This window comes from Miscanthus floridulus, chromosome 12 (genome assembly GCF_019320115.1).
Source record: "Miscanthus floridulus cultivar M001 chromosome 12, ASM1932011v1, whole genome shotgun sequence".
Lineage (NCBI taxonomy): Eukaryota > Viridiplantae > Streptophyta > Magnoliopsida > Poales > Poaceae > Miscanthus > Miscanthus floridulus.
Window position 1 is genome coordinate 85,098,231 of NC_089591.1, and position 22,264 is coordinate 85,120,494.

The window sequence follows — 22,264 nt, forward strand, 5'->3', positions numbered from 1 at the left end:
CCGCCATCAATCAGCACTCTATCGAACTAAACTTTGTTGATACAAGGATCGAGAACCAGAAGAAAATGCCCTGGCTTAGGTATCGTAGCCCATTGGTCCTTTCTGCTGAAGGAGATCTCGCGGTGAGACCAAGGAGGGAGCCGCGGATCGGTGATGAGGTTATCGGCATTGGCCACGTTCAAGCAAGCGCGGGCGAGCAGTTTGCGCTCTCATTTGGTCTCGATGGACACTCTGCCCCTAATGATGGTGTGGACGTGGTCGGTTGGCTTGACGTACTTGTGACGGAGATATGCGTCTTCATCATCGTTGTCCTCGTTACGCTGCTCCCCTGCGTCGTTAGGCTTGTCGGATTTATCCAGAGCCTGTTGGTGCATGTAGATGGATTTGAGAACACGGCAATCCTCCATGGTATGGTTTGACTTGGGATGGAGCTGGTAGAGTCCTTTCAATGCTTTGGCATAGTCTTCTTCGTAGTTGCGACGTCCGCCACCTTTTTTAATGATATTGACTTCGCCGTCATCTTCCCGAGCACGCTTTCCCCTATAATTGTCATGGCGATTACGCCACTCATTACGCTAGTCGTGGTGGTCACAAAAATCATTGCGCTGGTTGCGGCGATCAAAATTGTCATTCCGACCATGGTTGCCACGGTAGTCGTCGCGGTGTAGGGGTGGTCGGAGCGTGAAACCCTTGCTACTTCTTCGATGATTATCTTTTTAGCATCATTGGCGTCCACATATTTTTTAGCAGTAGCTAGGAGCGCTGTGACCGATTCAGGTCTTTTGCGGAGGAGCTTGTCCCTTAGGGCATCGTGGAAGCAGAGACTAGTGATGAAAGCTTCGATTGCCTCGTTGTCAAAGATTCATGGGACCTTGATGCGCATCTCTGAGAAGCGTCGGACGTACTCGCATAGTGGCTCATCTTTGTGATCTTGAATCAGCTGCAGATCATATTTGTTGCTGGGTTGTTCACAAGTAGCAATGAAGTTGTTGATGAATGCTTGCTTGAGCTCTTACCAAGAATCAAAGTAGTTTGCTGGCAAGCTGACCAGCCATTGGTGGCCTGCATGGCCGATGGTGACTAGGAAGTAATTAGACATGATGTGCTCATCAGCCATGGCTGATCTGCATGTGGTTTCGTAGAGCATGACCCATAACTCGGGATTCTCCTTGCCATCGTACTTATAGAGTTTTTCGAGCTTGAAGTTTTTTGGCCACACGACTTGGTGAAGGTGAGGAGTAAACTGCTTCAAACCCAAAGGGCCGTGGGTAGTGTCATATTCCATATGGCGATAGCTTTTGTGGGATGCATGGTTGTTGGCTCTTTGGTTAATGCGATCGCGCAGATCATGTTCTCCGAGGGAATGGCGGAGATCGTTATTGCCATCATGGCGATCCCGATTGCCACTACGACCGTAGTTATTACGGCAATTATCGTGGTTGTCTCATCGACTATCGTCTCAATTGTTGCGGCGGTTGTTGTCCCAACCACCATCATGACCACCATTTCTGCCTTGACGGTTGTCTGGTGGGTTGTTGTTGCGTGAGACACGTTGGTTGAGTGACTATGGGTGACTTGAGTACTGGCGACTGAGACGGACGGAGCCCAGGCTTGGTTTGCAATCTCTGTGGTCTGGGCTATAGCAGCCATCAGGTAGGCTTGTACATCATCATGAATTGCCTAGATTTCTGGGGTATTGGGTAGTCGTTGCATTGTCGCCATAGCAACAGTTACGTTGGCGCTTGGAGTCCTGAAGACCTGCTTTTCCCCTACCCTATCAAAGGCATTGTTGAGATCGCGTGGTTGGAACCTTATGCATCGTGCCTCTTCTTCTGCCTCGGCTTCGGCTTGTCTACGATTAAACTGGTCAATATTGCGTGCTTCGCGCGCTAGCCTTTCTTGTTCTATTTCGCCAACTGCCGGTGGTTCGTCATTACTGACGACATTGATCAAGTCTTCTCACCTTGGTGGGAAGGATGGGAATCGTGGGAACCCTGGGGAGTGGTCTGGGATATCTAGATCGTATTCAACTTCTTCATTGTCACGATGCTGAAGCTCAGTGTGGATGGAGCCAATAGATGCGATGCTGGACGGGGAGCTTGAACCGCCCTCTTGAACTGTGTGGACCGATCCTTCTTGATACTCCTCAATCCGAACCATGTTGACGAAGTTGCGTGGCTTTGGCCGAGGTTGATGTATAAAACATAGATCCGAGCAGCGTTGTATATTATACGCGTAGTTGGAAGCAGTGTTTTGCAAGCCGTAGGGCTAAGCCTGGTAATTCTCCATCAAGGCTTCACACTCGGAGAGCTGGAGACCCGTTGCGAGGGCTGGTCAGCGACGAACAGAGCGCCCTTCAGGAGTAGACGTGACCATGAGATCCATACCGAGTCGTGCAGGACGACTGGCCCGAGCTGGTCGGGTAGATCTATTATGGGTAGTGGTTACCTACTCGGTAGGTTGATTTTGAATCGAATCTACCAGAGCTAGGGTTTCAGCAAGCTTGGTGCCGACCTGATCGATGGAGTCGAGCAGGTCGGTGTTGTCGATCTGCCTCCCTTTGTAGCGAGGAAGCGAACGACGGGTTGTCGGCGTGGCTAAAGACGATGCTGGTGTGGTTGGAGCTAGATCCAATGTGGTCAAAGCCATAGCTGATGCTAGTGAAGCAGTGGTCAACGTAGATTGGATCTGTGCCTCCTCCGTGGTCATAGCGACAAAGTTGTCGGAGCCAGTGGTCTAGGTGATCTGGCCGATGGTGAACGTGAGGCCGTTCGGCATAGCCATGGAACCGAGAATGATGACCATCTTGTTCGTCTGGGGAGCAGTACGCACACCCCCTACCTAGCGTGCCACTATCGACGAAATATGGTCGGCAGTCTATCTAGAGGTATGCCCAAGGTAGTAGATTATCGGCAAACAGGTGCGCAAGCTACGAACGAGATGATGACGCAAGACAGACATGAGGTTTTATCCAGGTTTGGCCGCCGTGAAGGCGTAATACCTACGTCCTGCGTCTGATTGTATTGCTGTATGTAAATGAGATAATTTTTGAGAGGGGTCTCCTGCCCGCCTTATATAGTCTGGGGGGTAGGGTTACAGATCTGGAAACTAATCCCAACTAGTTACAATTGCCATAGATGGCCGGATAAGGATTTCTATTCTAACCGACCAGGATCTTGCTTGATCTCTAAGTCTTCCTTGATTCCTTGCGCGGGACTCTGAGCAGATTGGCTGGGCCGCGCGTCGTCTTCTAGTGGGTCGGACCCCCTGGTCCGGGCCGGCCCAAACCTAGCCATAAGGGTATAGGGGTTAATACCCCCACAGTGACATTCTGCTTTATCTTGGTAGGAGTCTTTAGATCCTTCTGATAAACCTCAAACTTGGAATGATATGAAAGATCTTATGAGAGAAAATTTTGTTAATCCATCTCTTGTAATTAATTCAAATGATGAGGTGCATCAACTAGATCTATCTCTTGTTATTCCTCCTGCTATGCCTAACCTTTTGCAGGACAATGTACAAAAGAGCGAGGATGATGTGACAAAAAATGAGATGCTCATAGTCTCATGTGACAATTTAGAACCATCAACTATTACTTCTGCTGAACATGAGAGCAAAGGTAAAGCCCACGATGCTAAACTTATGAAAGGTGAGAGTTCTCTTGATGTGCTGAATTTTTTCACCAATCATGCTATGATAGAGCAAATTTTAGTGGAGCTTTCGCTTTATTTACCTTTGTCACAAGATGATTTGCTTGATGTTTTTTGTGACGAAGATGACTTGCATGATGATATTTATGTTATACCCATGCAATCATGGAAGAATGATCATGCTATATGTGTGCTGAAATCGAGCACTTGTGCTGAAAATAGATTTATTATTCATAATGCTAGTGAAGTTGACGAGCCAAAATTGTTGTCTTCTTTAAATACTTTAGGTTACATTAAATTTGATGTTCCATGTAATCTTAGTTCTTTAGATGAGAAACTTTATGCATATGCTGATTTACCATGGTTCTCTAGACATACATATCATGTTTTTAGTAAATATAACAACCAAGGGCAATATTTGATACAACGAGTTTACATTTGTACAAATCTGAATTCTCCTTTTGTTGTGCAAAGTAATGATCAACTAGAGAACAGTAAAATCAACACTGTTGTTATGCCATATTCCTCTAGTTTTACTTTTCAAACACAAGTGGAATACAAAGAAATGGAGAATATATTTCTTGTTAGTACTAATCTTTTGCAGGATAGTATTGGCAAAGATCGTGTGTATTTCAATCGAGTATGCTACATGTCTGTAGGACAAGACATGCTACAAACGTGGACATGTGGTCATATTCTTTCTCACAACATTGTCCACTTCTATTATTTTGGAAACCTCGTTTGTCCTCATGTTGTGCAGGATCGACTTCAAACAAAATCGACGTCAAGAACAGCTTTTCGTCAAGGAGAGGATAATGAGGACATGACACCCATGTTTACGACCATGTTTGGCATATGGTTAGGAGGGGTAGGAGGCTAGCAAGGGTGTCCAAGTCAAGAAGGAGGCTCAAGGCTAATTCGGTTCGAGTCCCCGAGGTGGAGGCCCAAAGCAACTCAAGTTCGAGTCTGCCTCGGCCTCTAGGACCAGTCTTTCTTAAATTGGTCACCCAGGACGCATCCGGACTCTGTTTTCGACGATCCACATATGGTTAGAAAGTTAATTTGATAAGGAAGCCAATCCAAGTGGTTTCACATTAAAAGACCATCAGAATCAATAGAAATCATCGAAACAAGTCAGCGTCCAGAATCAGTCAGGGTGCTGCGACACCGTCTTTTGGTCCGTTGGACCGTGTATCGTGTTTGGGCCCATTAAGGGGCGCATCCAGGGGGGTGACGCCCAAGACTCTATAAATAGCAGTCGTCGCTCTCCTTAGGGTTTGAGTTTTGTTTAGTTCTTGATTTCCTCGTGAAACAGACGTCGTTTTGCTGCAACTGTCGCCGCCAAGGCCGCTTGCTGTGAATCAGGGCCCCAGTTCTTGATCTTGTTCGCCTGTGGTGATTAGTCCTTTCAAATAAAGACTTGAACTCCTTCTCGTTATCATAAGCCTCATATTTATTTGCAATTTTAGATTGTGTTCATCCCGTTCTTGCTTGTGTTCTCGATTCGCTTGCAGGAAAGCCTTCTCGACGAGGTCAATCGCGTTCGCGTGGTTGATAACCAACGGAGCAGTGGTGTAATGGTTGCGGGGGTCCGAATCAGTCTTGGTTCGAAGCCTAGATTGTGAGCGTTGAGTCTCCACCAATCGACGCTATCATACCTTTTGGAAGATCGAGCCTAGTCTACATCACATGCTCATAAACTGTTTGATGAAATGCAAGATTAGATAAGTTTCTTTTGCTGCTTTCTTTATTCTATATATCTTTAAATTAATCATGAAGCAATTAGAATGATGCTACTTCATCGGTTCTCTTTGATTAGTGACTTCTGTGCATGCAGCTTCCTAGTGCTATTTCTATGAACTGGTAACTTCATAGTGTGAACTGCATCTGTGTAAACTGGTAGCTGATCGTGTTATTTCAATTCTAAAAACTGAAGTTATCTACCTGTATATTGTTATGTTGCCTTTGACCAGCAGCTTTTGCTAATATTTGTGCGCTTTGACCTGCTGCTTTTGCTGATATTTTGGTGTTCTGTGCTTAGATTAAGCAGTGTTATTTTTTGCAGACGTAGTGGTAATGCCACTGACCTTGTGTTGGCGTAGTTATGATAATTTGCGTGTCTTACTCTGTTATGATGGCCCTGTGTTTATGGGTTTTCTTTTTGTGGGCCTTTTTTTAGGCTTCACTTTTTTGCCTGTGGTAGTTATGTCTATTTTTTGTTTGCCATTAGCTGTAATTTGTAGAGTTTTGATTTTCTATTTAGTTGAGTTGATTGTATTTTTTAGCTGTTTTTGTTAGATTTGTAATGTTCAATTAAGTTTTTTTTTTTAAAAAAAATTGGCAGCTAATTGTCTTTAAGAAGATTTGTAAACTTCTGATTGTCTCTTCTTTATTTATTTGTTGACTATTGGATGTGTCAGGAAGCAATAGAAGCTATAGTTGATTTTTTGGTGTAATGTTCAGAGTTGTAACGGTCAATTTAGGTGAGTGTGAGTGTGAGTGTGAGTGTGTGGTTGTGTGTGTGTTTCTCTCTCTCTCTTCCTGATGCTGACATATGGATTTGTGGTACAAGTATAATTGTTGATTGCATTGGAATCAGAATTAATATTATGTTCATTTTATATTGGAATTACAGTCCATTCTATTTTTGCATTGGAATTATAATGTGTTTCATTTCTGTTCCTAAACACAGATTCTTTTTGGCAGCGCGCCAGGCTCCTCCTCCAGCTCCTGTGTCAGGATGGCGGTGGCTCCATGCTTGGAGGAATCGGGTCCACCATTGCTCAAGGTAGGCATTTTTTTTTTGACGGTCAACGGGGGGGAGGCGTTCCCCACCTGATTTATTTGATTGGAGAGGCTCTGAACGTCCTCATAATTTACAGATATAGTTTTTTGAGGAGGAAAAAACAACATCGAAGGATTGCCCCAGCATTAGGGCGAGAAGTGGCAGAACCACATACAACAACACAGCACTACCACCACCGAGACACATGAACTCTACGACGATGCCTCCAAGGAGGTGAACAACGCCGCAACGTAGTCATCGTCAGCCAAGAAGCTTGGCAGGGCTTTCGCCCGAGTCATGTGCCTTTGCTGAGCGGGTCGAACCAGGAGACTGCAGCAAGAGCTGAGGTTCTTCAATGACGCCTTCAGGAAGGAGATCTCGTCACTGGCTCAGATCCATCTGAGCTAGGCTTTCGCCCAGAGCCTTTCAAGTAATCCCGTTGACTCGCCCAAAAGGCGGTGAGACACACGCCGGCATGGACGCGGAGGGAGGGGTGAGGCCGGTTGCCTCCACACCTCACGGAGCCAAAGCCGGACTCGCCCGCGACAATGGGAGGCACGCACCGGCTGCGTCCACACCTGGACGGAGGGGGGGGGGCCGGGGTGCTTGCCAGCCGCCACCACACCTCGCAGAGCCGTTATCGGACTCGCCCGCGAAAGTGGGAGGCGCGCACTGGCAAGCGATCACGCCAAGACAGAGGGGGTTGCCGGTCACCGCCACACCACGCGGAGCCGTTCCCGGACTCGCCCGCGACAGTGGGAGGCGCGCACCGGCCAACCTTTGCCGGCCGCCGACACACAAGCTTGTTCTTTTAAGAATAGCTTCAGATATAAACATTATAATCCTCGAATTAATTTGAACGAACAATTTGTTTTAGGTATGACATTTGGTACTGTTAGTGCCATGGCACACAGGGTTGTTGATTCTGTATTGGGTCCCCGGACCATTCAGCATGAGACTGTTGTCTCAGAGGCTGCTGCTGCCCCTGCTGCTCCAGCGATGGACACTGATGCTTGCAGCATCCATTCTAAGGCCTTCCAAGATGTATGTTTTCTTGCTACCTAATGCTGCTTAGTTTTTCCTCAGTTTGGTGCATCAAACATTTGGTTACTCACTTCTGTGACGTGGTAGTAAAGGTTATGGTGACTTATTTAGTTGTTGAAGAGCTGCATGTTGTCATTCATTAACATTTTGCTTTATATTCCTTCTACCATGGTGAAAATCCCCATTTTAAGTAAAGGGTCTAAATTGGGTAAAGTGTGAAGTGACTGATATATGGCCCTTATCTCCAAACATGTTCAGTTATTCAGTTAAATATTTTTGTTACTGTTAGGTGTCTATTTTTAGATGATGTTTGGTCTAATGTGAGTGTGACATTGCTTAGGGACTGTCATTTTCCTCCGAGACACTGAAGCTTTCATAGCAAGTGGTTCCTTTTTTTCCCATCTTTTTACCGAGCCCTAATTACTTGTCATCGAAGCTAGGCTCTCATTCAAGATTAAATAGCAAGGATGTCATCGTTTGTGGGTGTTTGTGTGTGTCTGGGTGCATGTGTTTTTCTGGCGTTGCTGGTGTGTGTCTTTGTGTGCTCTCTCTCTCCCTCTGTTTGTGTGTTTGTGTGTCTGTGTTTGTCTTGTATCTGAACAAATTTGTATTGTGCACAAACACCTTTCTTGCTGTAGTCTTTTAGGCAAGTTCTGTTATAAGCTTAAATTGTGCCACTGTTCATGATTTTGTATACATCCTTTTGATGTAGGTTCCTGATTAAACCTTTTTGTTTGCCTGTCATATTGTTCACATGTACTATAACTTCTGTGTCTTAACATGTTGTTTTGTTGGCTACAGTCATGGCAGGAATGGCACCTGAGGGTTCTCAGTTCGATGCTAAGCACTATGATTCTAAAATGCAGGAATATAAATCATTCTTTTAAAAAAAAAAACCTTACCTACTTGTTTTTACCATCTTTTAACCTGAGAGCCAAGTGGTATCTAATAACTTTACCTCTGTATGTTCATGTAATACAGGAGCACGGTGAGACTGAGGAGTTCTTCACTTCATATGATGAAGTTTTTGAGAGTTTTGATGACATGGACCTCCAAGAGAATCTTCTGAGAGGCATTTATGCTTATGGTAGGCTGGAAGTCTGTTTTGTTTTAGCCTATTTGCCTTTTACATGGTATTCCTCTTACCACCAGTTCTTTGCTGTGTAGGTCTTGAGAAGCCTTCTGCAATTCAGCAGAGAGGAATTGTTCCCTTCTGCAAGGGGCTTGATGTCATTCAGCAAGCACAATTCATGCGCGCGCTTGGTAATTAGTTGGGTGTTAAAGTCCATGCATGTGTGGGAGGAACATCTGTCCGCGAGGACCAAAAGGATTTCTAGCCAGTTGTGTGCATGTTGTTGTTGGTAAACCTGGTCGTGTGTTTGACATGCTGCGTAGGGTGTCCCTCCGCCCTGATAACATCAAGATGTTTGTTCTTTGATGAAGCTGATGAAATGCTTTCTCGTGGTTTCAAGGATCAGGTAAACTCTTCTATTTTATTTCTACTTTCTCTATACTTGATCATGGTACCTGTATTCTTTGCTAGTAAATGCAGAGATGAAGTTTAAAAATACTTTGCCACATTTGATTTCATTTGTTAGTTTCTTTGTGTTTAGCTTTAACCATTGACATGATTCAGTCAGGAAATCTTGTGCCAAACGACTCGTATAATTCTATTATCTTTTCTAGCAGCAATCTGAAGATCAAGTCTATAATGTGCTATATGTTTTATCCTTCTCTGACTGATTTATGGCTGCTGGCTTTATTTCTTTGGTGAAATGCAGATTTACGAAATCTTCCAGCTTCTCCCAGCCAAGATTCAGGGTGGAGTCTTTCTCTGTCGTCGTTCATGATCTCGGTGCAGTCGAGCACCAGCACGTAAATCTTTGAGCCGGCCTCCACCGCCATCAGCGCGGCGTCCACCGGGTCAGTCACGTTGCAGAAGACAAAGCGGACGTCCACGCCCGCCACGCCCGCGGGCGCCGCCAGCGCCGGCTGCAGCGCATAGGCCATCCATACGATGTCCCGCCACTCCCGCCGGCTCGGCATGGTCAGCACGCCCACGAGCAGGCTGATTTTCCGGCGGCCATGGCAGCGTCTCCTCGTCGGCGCCTGGCGCGGCGGAGTATTAGCCACCGTCGTCGGTGCCCGCGCTGCGGCTGAGCACGTTGAGGCCCTGGGAAAACGGGCACGGGAGGAGCCGAGGCTCGGAGCGCCAGCAGTAGAGCGAGGAGGCCCAGCGGCACCAGGAGGAGGTACGGCGTGCAGAGCGACGCGGTGTGGAGCCCTTGCGACGACATACAGGATGTTTGTTTGGCTGTGCCTCGTCGTAAACGATTGAAAATTTTTAGTCAGAATAGTATTTTTCTCTCACATAAACCAGTCAGAAGTATTTCTTCACGAACCAGCAACAATACGAACCAGCCAACCGAACATGCTGGTAGTTGTTTGTTATTGGGTTTTGGATCTTTTGTGCTAATGCTAACGGGTTTTGCAAAATCTGACAGATTTTTTATTGCAAAACTGTCATTTTTTGTTGGCTGATGTGTTAGCTTTTGATTTGTCAAAAAATTGATTTTTGGTTGAAAAATCTGTTGCCAGATATGTAGACACACCCATACTACACTTCTTCGGTTTCAAATTACGAGAGAAGTTTTTAGTTTTTATAGATATATTACTTCTACAATGTAGACAATAGTTATGTATTTAGAAATATCGCTTTAATTTTTTTATCTATTTTGCTATGTATCTAGATATAAATGGATGTAAAAAAAAAAGAAGGCGAGAGCAATTTATAATATATTGTAGATGGATGGCCGCGCCAACCACGGGAAATGAAATTGAAGCTGATCCTGATCCGTCGGGCACCATCGATCGATCGATGGGTCGCCCGCCCTCTTCGATATCTCTAATTGCTATTGTTAGTGTCTACTTAATTAGTTAAGCACTATATTGGTGTCGGTGTCGATCGGACGCGCGCCGGCGCGGATCATGCATATATCCATGTGCCTGTGTACTTGTTGGATCGATCATCAACTCCGATCCTCGCACACGTACAGGCGGTCGACGACGACAGTACAATTAATCATCTCCGACTCCGACGGTGATCATCTCGAGATCTGCTGCCGTGCCATGGCTTCCTTCGGCGAGGCCCCTGTCGGTGACGCCGGCAGCGGCGAGAAGATCTTCCGCACCAAGTGCGCGCAGTGCCATACGGTGGAGCGAGGCGGCGCGCACAAGCAGGGGCCCAACCTGCACGGCCTCTTCGGCCGCCAGTCCGGCACCACCCTCGGCTACGCCTACTCCACGGCCAACAAGAACATGGCCGTCGTGTGGGAGGAGGCCACCCTGTACGACTACCTCCTCAACCCCAAGAAGTACATCCCGGGCACAAAGATGGTCTTCCCGGGGCTCAAGAAGCCCAAGGAGCGCACCGATCTCATCGCCTACCTCAAGGAATCCACCACGGCTTAATTATTACAAACATGCATAATAGCTTCTTTAATTTATTTAATTAATTTGTTCTTGCATTGACCATGCATGCATGCATATGGATTTTCGCGCGCTACATATATACTATACCTAGCAGGTACCAATAAATTAAATAATACCTTTTCAATTCTTTATTCCACAATTTTTACATCGTCCATCTATATATATGTCTGTGAATTGAAGCTTACTCTATATAATAGCTCTGGGCTTCGATTAACTGCAAGTACATATATGTATCATGATTGTACTCTCGATTGTTCTTAATATAATCCAGGCAGGGATTCTCGTCAAAAAAAAATTATTATCTGTCAACAGTCATTGATCGATCCATTCAATCAATTTAAGTTAAGATTAATTATTAAGAGTTTATTTATTTACTTATCTCTACAACTAAAACATACGGATTGTCAACATCTACCCAGCAGGACCAAAACACTCATGCGATCCATATCCGGCAGGCAAATAATCACCGCATCTCATGCGATCCATATCCGGCAGGTAAATAATCACCGCATCTCATGGAAGGCAAGTCTCTACAACTAAAACATACGGATTGTCAACATCTACCCGGCAGGACCAAAACACTCATGCGATCCATATCCGGCAGGCAAATAATCACCGCATCTCATGTGATCCATATCCGGCAGGTAAATAATCACCGCATCTCATGGAAGGCAAGTCTCTACAACTAAAACATACGGATTGTCAACATCTACCCGGCAGGACCAAAACACTCATGCGAAAAACGCCCCGGGACTATGAGCAAAACAACCCGCAGTCCACGTTACTATTCCTAGAGACAACACTTATGCAAAAAGAACCCCCGGACCTTTCTCCTGTTTACAACGGTGAGGCCCTCGGCCATCCCGGCACGCTCTGGCACGGTAAAAAGTGGCACAAGTGCCTACACCGGCCACACAGGACCGCCGCTGACCTGGCTACGAGGCCGACGCTCACCTAGGGTTCGACGCGAGACGATGGGCGGCGGTTGCGCGAGCCAGAACGCCGTAGAAGGACCTCTCCACGACGGCGGACACCCTGCGGCAATGGCGACGACGTTCAGGTGAGCCACAACAATAATCAAGGCAGTAGGGCAGCGGATGAGCAACAACAACTCACCAGTGACCTTAATAAGAAGCTGGCTCGGCCAGAGACGACCAGAGCAAAGCTGGCCGCGTGCGCGCGGCGAGGTGAACGGCGGACCGCAAAGGCCCGGCCGCATCAGCGGCAAGGAGGCGACACAAAAGCTGCGACTAGCATGCGCATGACGAAGAGGAAGCCAAGGCGAGCTAACGGTGCAAAGGAATTAGCGCGAGGTAAAGTGGTTGAGACTGGCCACGACACGACGGCGACGGGCCTTAACGGCACGGCGGTGGCAAGATTCCAAAATTGGAGCTCGGCGTGATGCGAGTCAAGGCGGGGTGGGGTCAGCTAGAGAGGGGGCGTGAAGGCGGAGACGTGATCACGAGGAATTGATGAGAGGTGCCCGCTCTCTGGCTTCACCGCGACGTGACATGACGACAGCAAAAAGCAGAGAGAAGGAGAGACGGGCGCGGTAGTGGGTTCAGCTCGTCCACGCCTTGGTAGGACGCGGCTGACCAAACTTAAGGCGGCGTCTACGCACCCGCTACAATACACTGTGGCCAGACCACGTGCGCGCGCGGAGACAGGTGGGGACACGGCATACGCGACCGCAACGCCATTAAGGCGAGACGACGGTGCAGGGCAGTGCCATACGGTGGAGCGAGGCGGCGCGCACAAGCAGGGGCCCAACCTGCACGGCCTCTTCGGCCGCCAGTCCGGCACCACCCTCGGCTACGCCTACTCCACGGCCAACAAGAACATGATCGTCGTGTGGGAGGAGGCCACCCTGTACGACTACCTCCTCAACCCCAAGAAGTACATCCCGGGCACAAAGATGGTCTTCCCGGGGCTCAAGAAGCCCAAGGAGCGCAACGATCTCATCGCCTACCTCAAGGAATCCACCACGGCTTAATTATTACAAACATACATAATAGCTTCTTTAATTTATTTAATTAATTTGTTCTTGCATTGACCATGCATGCATGCATATGGATTTTCGCGCGCTACATATATACTATACCTAGCAGGTACCAATAAATTAAATAATACCTTTTCATTTCTTTATTCCACAATTTTTACATCGTCCATCTATATATATGTCTGTGAATTGAAGCTTACTCTATATAATAGCTCTGGGCTTCGATTAACTGCAAGTATATATATGTATCATGATTGTACTCTCGATTGTTCTTAATATAATCCAGGCAGGGATTCTCGTCAAAAAAATTATTATCTGTCAACAGTCATTGATCGATCCATTCAATCAATTTAAGTTAAGATTAATTATTAAGAGTTTATTTATTTACTTATCTCTACAACTAAAACATACGGATTGTCAACATCTACCCGGCAGGATCAAAACACTCATGCGATCCATATCCGGCACGCAAATAATCACTGCATCTCATGCGATCCATATCCGGCAGGTAAATAATCACCGCATCTCATGGAAGGCAAGTCTCTACAACTAGAACATACGGATTGTCAACATCTACCCGGCAGGACCAAAACACTCATGCGAAAAACGCCCCGGGACTATGAGCAAAACAACCCGCAGTCCATGTTACTATTCCTAGAGACAACACTTATACAAAAAGAACCCCCGGACCTTTCTCCTGTTTACAACGGTGAGGCCCTCGGCCATCCCGGCACGCTCTGGCACGGTACAATTAAAACATACGGATTGTCAACATCTACCCGGCAGAACCAAAACACTCATGCGATCCATATCCGGTAGGAAAATAATCACCGCATCTCATGCAATCCATATCCGACAGGTAAATAATCACCGCATCTCATGGAAGGCAAGTAAATAAAATGGAATAAAACTCACAGAATCACTGGCATGCAAATAATCACCGCATGGAGACACTGAAAGACAAGTAAATAAAATAGAATATCACCACGCAATGATCATGATCGTGATCCAAATCTCGTTCATCGTCCTTCGCATTGCATGTTGACAACGAATACTTTTTTCCAAAAAATAAATTATTGACATGCCTCATGCAGGCTAGGATATTGTAAGTCCGAGTATACATGTCGGTGTTTCATACAAGCACCGGCAAGTAAATTTATAGTAATGCATGTTAGGCTCGGATGGTGCGCTAAAGGACACAAGATTTATACTGGTTCGGGCTGAATATCTCTACGTCCAGTTTGTTGCTGCTCGTGTTATTAGCACCGTGAATGGTTCGTAGTAGGGGATACAAAGGATCGAGAGAGGGATAGGTCCTAAGTCTCTGATGGAAGAGTTGAAAGGAGGCCAAGAGCTTGGTAGCAGCTTGACTATGTGTGTGTCTAGTGTCGTTCGGTCTCCCTTGTTCGAGGAAGCGCCTCCCCTTTTATAGATGAAGGGGACAGCTTTACAAGGGTGAGGGCTTAGGATGCATGCTCTACCTAGCCTTGTGGCTCACATCTGTCCAGCTCGGTTACCCATTCTGATGGGTGTGAAAGGATGATAAGCGCCTACAATACTGTCGATGCCTCTGTAGAATGTCAGGTCGGTTACAGAATGCTGCCCTGCACAGGGTACGGGCTGCAGTACAGTGGTTTTGACTTATGAGCCTCCCCCAGCCTTGCTCCGCACGCCTTCTGGTTCCTATGAGTCTCTGTCGGAGGGACGCGGGGTCGGGGTCCGGAGGCGCCGTGGGCAAGGTCTTCTGATTTGGTGGACCTGAGGGGTCGGGAAGCGGGCGTCGCTCCCTTGGGTCCATAGCGTGGTGATGGAATATCCGTCATTCGTGGAGATAGCAAATCCCTTTCTAGAGCGTAGCGGTTGTCGTATATCTTCGTCGGGTTCCATGTCCCAGAGCTGAAGGCGGCGCCTACAACTCTATAAGGCAAGAAGCATGCGCCTGCAATACCTTTTGGGCTCTGCGGCGCCCGGAAGGGTCTAAAGCACCCGTCTAGTCGCTCCCTGGCAGTACCTTTCCTGCTGGGGCGCAGGGTATGGTCCTTGAAGCCATGGTTGACCCGAACGTCTTGTCTTGCTCTGTACCCATCATCATGAGGGAACGGGGGAGAAGTTATTAGATAAGATGAAACCAGTCTTTGGACATCGAATGGGGCGAGGTTCATCCTCGGTCATCGGGCGAGACAGAGTCCAGTCCTTATCCCTTGGGCGTGACCGAGCCCACTCCCCAGGGGTCGGGCAAGGTGGAGTCTATCCCTCAACCCTCGGGTGTGGCGGAGCTGTCCCGAAGGCGTCGGGTGAGGCAGAGACTAGCCTTCAGCCCTCGAGCGAGGCGGAGCTATCCCGAAGGCATCGGGTGGAACGGAGGCTAGCCCTTAGCCCTCGGGCGAGGCAAGGCTGGCCCAAAGACGTTGGGTGAGGCAGAGACTAGCCCTTAGCCCTCGGGCGAGGCGGGGATGGCCCAAAGGCGTCGGGCGAGACGGAACCAAACTTCCGTCATTCGGGCAAGGAACGTAGCGGCACCCTTGTCCGTCTAGAAGTTTTTAACGTTCGATGGTTATTGGTTCCACCTCTTGGGGTACCCTAGTATTAGGTCCCCGACAGTAGCCCCCGAGCCTCTAGGTGATTCAGATAGAACCACCTAGAGGGTGTTTTTGATTTCGTCGGAGTTACTTTGCTAGAGGGTGCGCGCAAGCGCACCCGATGGGTGTAGCCCCTGAGCCCCTTGGTGATTCGAGTAGGGTCGCCCAGGGGGTTGTATCGGACCCTTCGCAGGTAAGGCTGAAGGACTTAGTTTTTCGTCCACTAGATATTTTTTCGAGGGGGTCATGGTATCCCGTTCACGGGGATCTCATTCAGGGCTGACCTAACTAGGGCTTGACCGTGGACCGAGATCCCAGTAATACTTGCGCCCTTGATTTCGGATCGTTCGCAGACCCATCCTTAGTTGGGCCGGCCACCGAGCTTCTGGGCCCTAGGTGGGCCAAAGAGAAAAAAAGTCTTCGTGACCTGCTTTTCCCAGGTGGGTAGAGAGTCTAGATTTGCCTGGGGAAGGCGAACCATCCACCGTGATTTTTGGTGGGAGAGGATAGGGACTATGGGCGCGTGTCCCGCGATGTGATGCGGCGGTGCGCGTGGTAGGCCCGGAGATCGAGGCGGACGGTTGCCCTTCTCGCGTCCATCGCCCCTATAAAACCACGGGGTTCGCCCCCAAGGTTCCATATTTCGCTCCCTTGCCTTTGCGTCTGAAACATCCACCGCCAATCGCCCCAGCCTCTTGCGCCCGCACCGCCACCATCGACCGGCTTGCATCCGTGTTGCAGCCGCCGTCAAGCTTGCGCCTGCCTTGTAGCCGCCGTCGAGCTCGCGCCCACCTTTCTCCCCAATTGCTTTAATGGAGTTATGGGGCAGATCTAGCATCACCTCTCGGCGTTTGGAGGGCCTCGTCCGCCATGGCCTTCTCCGTCCACTATCCACCGTCCAGGAGTGGCTGCTACCTGGTGACGAGGGTGAGCCGGTGCCACCCGAAGGGTATGTCGTGTCTTTCACCATTTTCCATGAGCGGGGATTTGCGGTACCTGTGCATAGATTCCTTTGGGGGCTGCTGGATTATTATGAGGTGGAGCTGCAGCATCTAACTCCCAACGGGGTTCAACATATGGCGGCGTTTGTTGCCCTGTGCGAGGGTTTCCTAGGGATCGATCCCCATTTTGATCTATGGTGGTATTTCTTTACCGTTAGTTTGTCGAAGAGGCGGATTGAGGAGAAGGAGGTGACTATGCCGATGGGATGTGCCAGCGTTCATCTGCGCCATACCCGGTCGAGGGGTTACCCATTCATGCGTCTGGCGACCTCTAACAAGGGATGGCACTCGCAATGGTTTTATGTCAGGGATGATGTGAGTGCCACCCTGTCGAGGTACACTGGGCGCCTTATTGAAGAGGCTTCGGAGTCGTGGGCTTGGGGCGTCCAGTTCAAAGACAAGAAGCACCTTTCCGACCTTCTTTCCGCCCTCCAAGTCCTGAAGGAACGAGGCGTATAGGGGGCAGGGATTATCGGTGCCTATCATGCAAGGAGGGTGGCACCGCTGATGGCGCGCATGCTTCCCCTGCATCGGATGATGCCCGGGATGTCGTTCGAGGGGACAGTGCTTGTTGACGAGGCGCTCCCTTTCTCAGAAGTGGCGCAACGCATTAAGGAGGCGACGGAGCCAATGAAGGATTCCGCAGGTGGCGTCCTCGACATTGTGTATCCGGTGCCCGGACATCCCCCAATGCGGCCAGAACCTGGGTTCTTCGAATTTGTAAGCCTTCTTCTCCCGTGCTTTTTATTTTTCCTGAATCTCCATTTTTTTGATACTCGCTTTTGCGACGTTGGGACCAGCTGGGGGGGCTAGTTTTCAAAGACAGTCCGGTTTTGCTGCCAAAGAACAAGGCCCTGGTGGCGGCGAATCGCCTCATGGCCGAGCAAGACAAGAATGCAAGGGAGCAGATGAAGAAGAAGAGACGACTGAAGCAGGAAGCACGGGATCGGGGAGAGGACATGAGCAGTGATGATGACGACGACAATGATGACGATGACGACGAGGTAGCCATCGACGTGGATTGGGGCATTCTAGAGGACGAGGACATGCTGACAAGTTCCCACCCGTCCATGCAGGGACCCTTCCTGTTTCACGCGGAGGGAAGTGAGTCGGTGAGGTCGATGGAGGCCAGAGAGTCTGCTGCTTCACACGGCGTGCCGGCCGAGGATCGGTGGATGGGGGAAGGCGGGCCTACCGCCACCGACCCCGAGGTGATGGTGGAGGGAAGTGGCTCTGGTGCCACGCCCCATGAGGTAAGGGAGATGAGCCCCCCTGCCCTAGAGCAGGGGGCAGGCTCGAAACGGTCCCGCCTAGACAAGTCGGGGTAGGGATCTGGGGATCCATCCCCAAAACGCTTCCGCCGGCTGAAGGCGTCAGCATAAGCCACTGATTCCCCTATTTTTATCCTTTTTCCTTTTCTATTTTGACCTAATGGCTTTTACCTTTGTGTAGGTTCTTGTGGACGGGTCACTCCCTGGGGATGGCGCCTAAGAAGAACCTCGCCATTCAAGTGGGACGGATGGCACTGCCCGGCGTCGCCCCTGTTTCGGGCAGGAGTGGTGCTAATGTGGGAGCTGTGTTGGCCGATCCGACGGCGCCTATGGTGGCGCCCGTGCCCTTGGTGGTTGCCGAGCAGGCGGCATCCTCTGTGGTGGGTGTGGTATAGCTGGCCGAGGGTCACATATCGCCGGTGGATGTGATCGTGACCGCACTAAGCCAAGATCAGCGAGGCGCATCCGCATGGCGCCCAAGGGCATAGTGTAGTCCATGCCACCAGGGGCCCAGGTGGATCCACCCATGGCGCTCGAAACAGCCTAGGAGGAGGATCCGTTCGGAGGGCCCTCGGGCATCGTGGTGGTGGTGCGGAGGACTAGGAGGGAGTCGCCTCCAGCCCCTTTGTCGGGAGGCAGCCGCTCTCTTGCGTGGGGCGAGCCACCGCTTCAGTGGATGGACGCTCAGAACCCAACGTTGGCCCTTTTCACGCTCGACGACCATTCCGAGAGCATGGAGCGGGAAAGTCTCGACTTCGGGTTTTCGACAATGATGAATGCCCTGGACCAGGTCAGAGGGGCCCTGCGTGAAATTGTCGTTCATACTAGCTAGGTATCTGCTCGTTCTTCCTTGTTTTCCTCCTTCAAGTACTTTTGTGTTTTCGTATTTTTGATACCAGTCTTCTTTTTAGGTCATCGTTGCTCACAGTCAGAGCAAATCCTAGTTCCTTCGTGAACAGAAGGTGGAATGGGATCGCCTTGCCGAGGAGGCCCGACTACGAGGAGATGTGGGTGTGTAGCTTGCTGCCACCTAGCAGCAGGAGGTCCAGGCACGTCAAGATGCGGAGGATGCCCATGAGATGTTTGAGGACTTGTCGACGAGGACAAAGCTGGATGAGGAGGAGATCGCTAGGCTCCGAAAGGAGCGAGACGAGCTGCTGTAGAAGAATGCTATGGCTAGTGAGAAAGCCAGCGAGCTCCTAGCAGAGCTACAGACAGAGCGGGACCTCAAGCTGAAGGCTGAAGAGAGGTCCACGATGTTGCAGGAGAAGGTGAACCAGGATGCCGCAGTGATCGAGCAGATGACCTAAGAGCACGACGAAGCGCGTCGGGAGGCCAAGGCACGCCAGACGGATCTTGGAGTCAAGGTGACCCGACAGTTGGATGCTGAAGAGGTTTCTGCCAGTTTGCGCACCGATCTTGCTGAGGCACGGCGGCTTCTTTAAGCTAAAGGTGATGAATATGATCGCCTGTCCCTCGCTGTTCTAGCGGTCTACGACAACCTGCAGGTGGCACAAGAGGAGGGGACCAGCTCGCTTGTGACCCGTGCCGCTAGTATCATAGCTCGGGTGGGCTAGCTTGAGGAGAGTGCTTTTCACGCCGGGATCACCCAGGCCTTCACCGTCGCCCATGCTCATTACGAGAAGGAGATCAACCTAGAGGTGATGAGCGAAGGTTTCCCGCCTACCTATGAGGATGATGAGCTGGAGGCAATTGAGAAGGTGGTGGCTACCCTTGCAAAAAAACCTAGCGGATAATCTAAAAGAAATGGTTCTCCCTTCGCATGAGTAGTTAGTCGAATAATTTTGAGCACAACTTATATGTAATATGTGAACAAGTGTCGGTATTTTCGAGTCTGGATGCAGTTTTGTGATTTTGCTTCATAATTTCATTTTGTTTGATTTCACCTTCTTCCATAGTCGTCTGGTCGTTTGGTTTTTGCGGTCTTACCAATTTGTTCCCCCGAATCTTGCCGCTGGTCTTGACGTGAGGATGGAATCTGATGTAATGATTGTTTCAAAAAGAGGAAGGGAGGTAGCCGTACCTTAACTAGCCCCCGAGTAAGGTCCGACCCCTTGCATTTGCTGGGGTCGGGTGTTACTGGAGACCAGAATGTTCAGATGGAATCCCATTCTGTGGTTTTTGTGATAGGGTCGACGAAGTCCTTGGATGGTGTCGCACTATTCCCCGCCCTGCCTTCCAACAGAACTCCCCAAATGGGATTCTATGGGCTTGGCAAGGGAGGGCCTTTGAACCTATGTCCCTATATTGAGCGGCTCGAGCCCCCGGGCCTTGTCAGGGTCTGATAGGGGTCAGCCGTAATTTGCGTGTTACCCCGTCCTTGATTTTTGCAATCAGAGGGGCTAAGTAAGCGACACTTGCCTCGACGGCTCGAGTATCACGCTCAATGAGCTCGCTAATGGGTACGTTCATGTGGAATCTGGGTCCATCTTTTGCTGATGGGGTTGGCATAGCCTTCTGGTGGCACTCCACAACTTCTTAACCCACCTCCCGATAGATGCCCGAACCGTTCGATAGGCTCAGGTGGCCCGATGGCCTCTCCTCGATGGAGATTCTATGGGTTTAGCTCGGGGTTAGAATCGAACATGAAAAGGTTGAAACGTCCCTATCCACTTCTGAGCGGGGTCGGGCAAGGCTGCTGGGGCTTGTCTTAGTTATTTCTCCCTGGCTTTGTTTGGCACGAGGCAGCCTTGAGCCCTTCATGGGCCGGCCTTCGAACCTCGGCCTGCTATCACCTATATCGAGTGAGGTGACGACCGTTTCATGACACGACACGAAGCATTGGGATGCAATGTTTTACATATGTAATGTTTGAATGTATAATTTTAATCAAAATAAAGGAGGGATCGGACTAAGAGGGTGTTTAAACAAACATGCGCCCTCGGCCTTCCCCCGAGCGATGTCCGTGTCCCTGCCATTGCTGGGGTCAAAAGCTCGACAAAGAATTCAATACTCAAAGTAAATAAACAAGGGTGCTTATCTTACGGCCGGTTGTTCGTTGTTCGTTGTTCGTTGCTTTGCCTAGGCCGACCGATCGACCCAGGGGGCCCGTTGGGCCTCCCTTCGGATGGAGGTTCCATTGTTGGATCATCCCTGGTCTTGCCTGGGGAAGCGGAGAGTCACCTATAGGTGAGTGTGCCCTGGTTCTTGCGTCCAGGGCGCGTTAGTGGTGGGCCATGCCCGGGTGACATTCTGGCTTACCAGGCGGCGTCCCATCTATCAGAGCGTGTCCCGTCATTTTGGCGCGTCACCTCAGATTCCTATCGGCATTGATTTCGTATTTGTATTGAATAGGGGAAGGCAGAGATCTTTTTGGCCGAACCTTTCGCCTTTCCTCAGCCGCTGAGCCCCTTCTTTAAATAGGGGGGGAAGAGTTTTCATCCCATGTCCTTACCAACCTCTGAGCCGCCACCCCTTTTCCTCGTTCCTTTCCACCAAATGCCTCGGTTCCTAAGTAAGAGAGGGTGATGCCAGGAGGAGAGAAAACTCACAGATCCGCTCATGAATCTGGAGCATGATGTCGAGCCGGAGGTCATCCAACGTAGATGAGATGGTGCGAGCCGCCCTTGCTGAGGAGTCACTGCTGCCGAAGAAGAAGGAGCATTGGAGGGCGCCGTACGTCATCGACTTTGCCGCCGTTCGCTGTGTCCCTCCTTTGGTAGGAGGCGTTTCCTGCCCTAACGCCGTTGGCAGAGTTGCGACTGATGACGATGGTGTAGTTCCTGGATGCCCTAGCGGAGGCATCACTGTCGGGGTTGCGGCTGATGACGATGGCGTAGTCCCTGGATGCCTCGGCGGAGGCATCGCTGTCGGGGTTGCGGCCAACGATGATGTCGTAGTCCTTGGACGCCCCGATGGAGGTGCTGCATTTGCCTATGTGGAGCTCGACACTGCAGGTAACGGTGCCTTTGAGACCCCATGAAGTGGTAGGATGCCGCTGATAGAGAGCATGGCACGGCAGCCGCAGTAGACGCACTGGCCCATGTACATGCCCCGGGCGTTGCCGATGGAGAGCGTGGCGCAATGACCGCAGCAGTACTTGTAGTAAAGCTAGGCAGAGACTGTAATTGAATAAATTTGTGGGGGAGCCCCCGAGTAAACAGTCCTCTAAATTTACAAGTATATTAGTCCTTTTTGTAATGAAATCACTTTGTAAGTGGCGAATTTGTTGCAAAAATGAACAAATTTTCATCTTTTGTTACGACAAACGGCCTTTCAGCTTCCTCATTCTGTAAAAAAGGTTTTTGTGCCCTCTGACCCTTCCCATGGTTTAAGTCGTAAGAAACTAGGAGTGCGGGTGAATTAATTCTGATCACGCTGGTGAGCAAAGAGGTCGCAACCTCTGGGGCGTGGATCTCCCACAGTCCTACTAGTTATACTCAGAATTTGTTCCCGAAATCTTAGTCCTTAGGACTTGTTTAT

At 49.6% G+C, this 22,264-nt stretch overlaps 2 protein-coding genes across 2 annotated transcripts; both read left to right on the top strand.

The window, feature by feature from the left end:
• Positions 1 to 1,363: 1,363 nt before the first annotated feature.
• On the top strand, positions 1,364 to 9,098 carry LOC136496295 (uncharacterized). The gene is made up of 8 exons (XM_066491943.1): positions 1,364 to 1,426; positions 3,511 to 3,619; positions 6,343 to 6,438; positions 7,313 to 7,479; positions 8,461 to 8,566; positions 8,647 to 8,742; positions 8,875 to 8,957; positions 9,093 to 9,098. Exons 1-8 carry the CDS (start codon positions 1,364 to 1,366, stop codon positions 9,096 to 9,098), a joined length of 726 nt encoding a protein of 241 aa, XP_066348040.1.
• Positions 9,099 to 10,552: 1,454 nt separating this feature from the next.
• Positions 10,553 to 11,095, top strand: LOC136498277 (cytochrome c-like). Its single transcript, XM_066494226.1, has one exon. The coding sequence runs from the start codon at positions 10,609 to 10,611 to the stop codon at positions 10,948 to 10,950; it is 342 nt and encodes a 113-aa protein (XP_066350323.1). The 5' UTR covers positions 10,553 to 10,608; the 3' UTR covers positions 10,951 to 11,095.
• The last annotated feature ends 11,169 nt before the right edge of the window (positions 11,096 to 22,264 follow it).

Coding starts and splice junctions, on each gene's coding strand:
- LOC136496295 (XM_066491943.1), top strand. CDS start 1,364: ATGGCGGAGATCGTTATTGCCATCATGGCGATCCCGATTGCCACTACG. Junction 6,439..7,312: donor CGGGTCCACCATTGCTCAAG/GTAGGCATTTTT, acceptor AATTTGTTTTAG/GTATGACATTTGGTACTGTT. Junction 8,567..8,646: donor GAGAGGCATTTATGCTTATG/GTAGGCTGGAAG, acceptor TTTGCTGTGTAG/GTCTTGAGAAGCCTTCTGCA.
- LOC136498277 (XM_066494226.1), top strand. CDS start 10,609: ATGGCTTCCTTCGGCGAGGCCCCTGTCGGTGACGCCGGCAGCGGCGAG.